The sequence below is a fragment of the Penaeus monodon genome, unplaced genomic scaffold (assembly GCF_015228065.2).
Source record: "Penaeus monodon isolate SGIC_2016 unplaced genomic scaffold, NSTDA_Pmon_1 PmonScaffold_633, whole genome shotgun sequence".
NCBI classification, from domain to species: Eukaryota; Metazoa; Arthropoda; class Malacostraca; order Decapoda; family Penaeidae; genus Penaeus; species Penaeus monodon.
In genome coordinates, this window is record NW_023661362.1 from 8,835 (window position 1) to 10,950 (window position 2,116).

The 2,116-nt window shown below is 36.8% G+C and overlaps 1 protein-coding gene across 1 annotated transcript; it reads right to left on the minus strand.

Moving 5' to 3' along the window:
* Positions 1-337: 337 nt before the first annotated feature.
* On the minus strand, positions 338-1,873 carry LOC119571446. Its single transcript, XM_037918748.1, has 3 exons — positions 1,726-1,873; positions 1,157-1,486; positions 338-1,029 (listed from the first exon to the last, which is right to left on the minus strand). Exons 1-3 carry the CDS (start codon positions 1,871-1,873, stop codon positions 338-340), a joined length of 1,170 nt encoding a protein of 389 aa, XP_037774676.1.
* Between the last annotated feature and the right edge of the window lie 243 nt (positions 1,874-2,116).

The window sequence follows — 2,116 nt, forward strand, 5'->3', positions numbered from 1 at the left end:
ACTACTTGATGAATTTCCGTAAAGGTGTCTGTTGCCGGGACATCAACAGGTCTATACTTCCGCATTAATACACCAGAATTTAAGTAGTACATACTATCGAGTGGCTGTGAATCGTCAACAAATTTGAAATATTTGCATAGATCTTTATCCTTACGCTGTGCATCAATTAGCATGTCACGAGTTATTGGTAAACTCTTAATACTAACCTCTTTCACAGAATTTAGCTTTTCCTCATTACCCTCTTTATCATTAAATAAGGAACTAATTGTCAAGTTATCAAAATTAGGTACATTAGTCTGAGAGGTTTCCTCATCAATGCGTTTAGACACGCTACGAGTCACTGCACACGAGGGAAAGAGATACGGATATTCATTCTCGAGGGATTCTGTGGGGATTCTGTCGGGTCAGGTACAACGCATCCACCAGCTACGTCATTCCCTATTAACAAAGTTGCTCCGCTCACAGGTAGAGGATAGTCGTGAACTCCAATTGTGATATATCTATCAACCAAGTCTGATCGCAAAAATATCCGTGCTAACGGGAGCGTGACTGTCCCTCCAAAACCCCGAAAGACTACGAATTCCCCAGTGTATGAATTCTCCACGAAAGGCATAGAAGCCTTAACTAATACACTCTGGGAAGAAGCGGTATCCCTCAAAATCCGAACAGGGTAACTCTTATCTGAGGACATGTCACTTGCAACCGATCCCGTGAAAATAAACGTCTCAAAAATATCAGACTTAACATCACTGGAGGTATTAACATCAGTCTCTTCCACTAAATCAACAGTAAGCGAAATCACTCCCTTAGCGACATTTTTAGCAGCTAATTTAGGGCACACATCAATTACATGGCCACGTTGTTTGCAATAGAAACAAGTTACTAAAGAATCAATCTTGTCTACTCCTATTTTATTTTTCCACTGAGCAGATTTAACAATTTTACTAGGCCTAGCACCCTGATCACCTGACTCTTCACTACCTCCTGACTTCCTTCCAGCACAAAGATAACTCTTGAGTTTTGCGTCTACTATGAGTTAATGAAAAATTATCAGCAAGTATTGCCGCTTTACTTAAAGTGGTCACTTCTCGTTCATCTAAATACAATTTTATGTCAACATTGACAGAGCGCTTAAAACTCCTCTAATAATATCAACTCTTTAAATCAGTGAATGCCTGAACATTTCTAGATCTCAACCAGCGTTGTAACAGCCTCTCTTTCTCAGCAGCATATTCTACGTAAGTCTGTGACTCCAATTTTCGTAGATTTCGAAACTTCTGTCTGTAAGCTTCTGGGACTAAATCATAAGCTTGAAGAATTATATCTTTCACAGCATCATAATCTTTACATATCTCTTTTGGTAAATTAGTGAACACTCTCTTAGCTTGTCCAGTAAAAGCCGTTTGGATCATCACAGCCCAGTTTTCTTCAGGCCAGTCTAAGCTTTCTGCAATCTTCTCAAATTGTAAGAAAAATTCCTCGGGGTCTTGTTCATCAAGAGAGGAATTAATTTTGAGTGTTTGCTAATATCAAAGCAAGGTTTTTGTTGACTAAAGCCGGCCTTTTCCCCAATCTGAATCTATAATTCTAATTTTCTAAGCTCTAGTTTTCGTAATTCAATTAGTTCTGAAACGTTACTATTTTCCTCACGAGGTACGTTATCACATAAAGATAATGCAGACATGGGAAGAATATCTGAATTTACTAGACTTTCAATAACAATACTTTTAATCACTGCTTTTGTCATGCAAGCTCTAATTTCAATTGTATAATGACCAGCAAGTGCCTTCCAATCGTCTTTTTTAAGAGTAGTATTCACCAATAAATCAAGAGAAGGTTCAGATATGAAATCATTTATATTAAATGGAACCATGTTAAACACAATGCAACGTCAAAATAACTTACCAAGTACGTTACTCAACTTCAAAACCTTACGATAAATAAGTTACTGTGATACAAGTCTGCTTAATCATGCTGACAACACTGACCTCCATACAGACATCATTTGAAAAAAAATATATGAACTATAAAATATAAGAAATTGCAAGATTTTTTTTTTTTTTTTTTTTTGACAACAATATTCACTGTTTCACGTATAATATGTACTATGCCATTA

Bases quoted from the DNA above. Each gene is read 5' to 3' on its own strand.
- LOC119571446 (XM_037918748.1), bottom strand. From the start codon at position 1,873: ATGGTTCCATTTAATATAAATGATTTCATATCTGAACCTTCTCTTGAT. The intron at 1,487-1,725 runs GTATTGTTATTG...TTGATGAACAAG, and splicing joins GACAAAAGCAGTGATTAAAA to ACCCCGAGGAATTTTTCTTA. The intron at 1,030-1,156 runs GTTGATATTATT...ATTAACTCATAG, and splicing joins GGCATTCACTGATTTAAAGA to TAGACGCAAAACTCAAGAGT.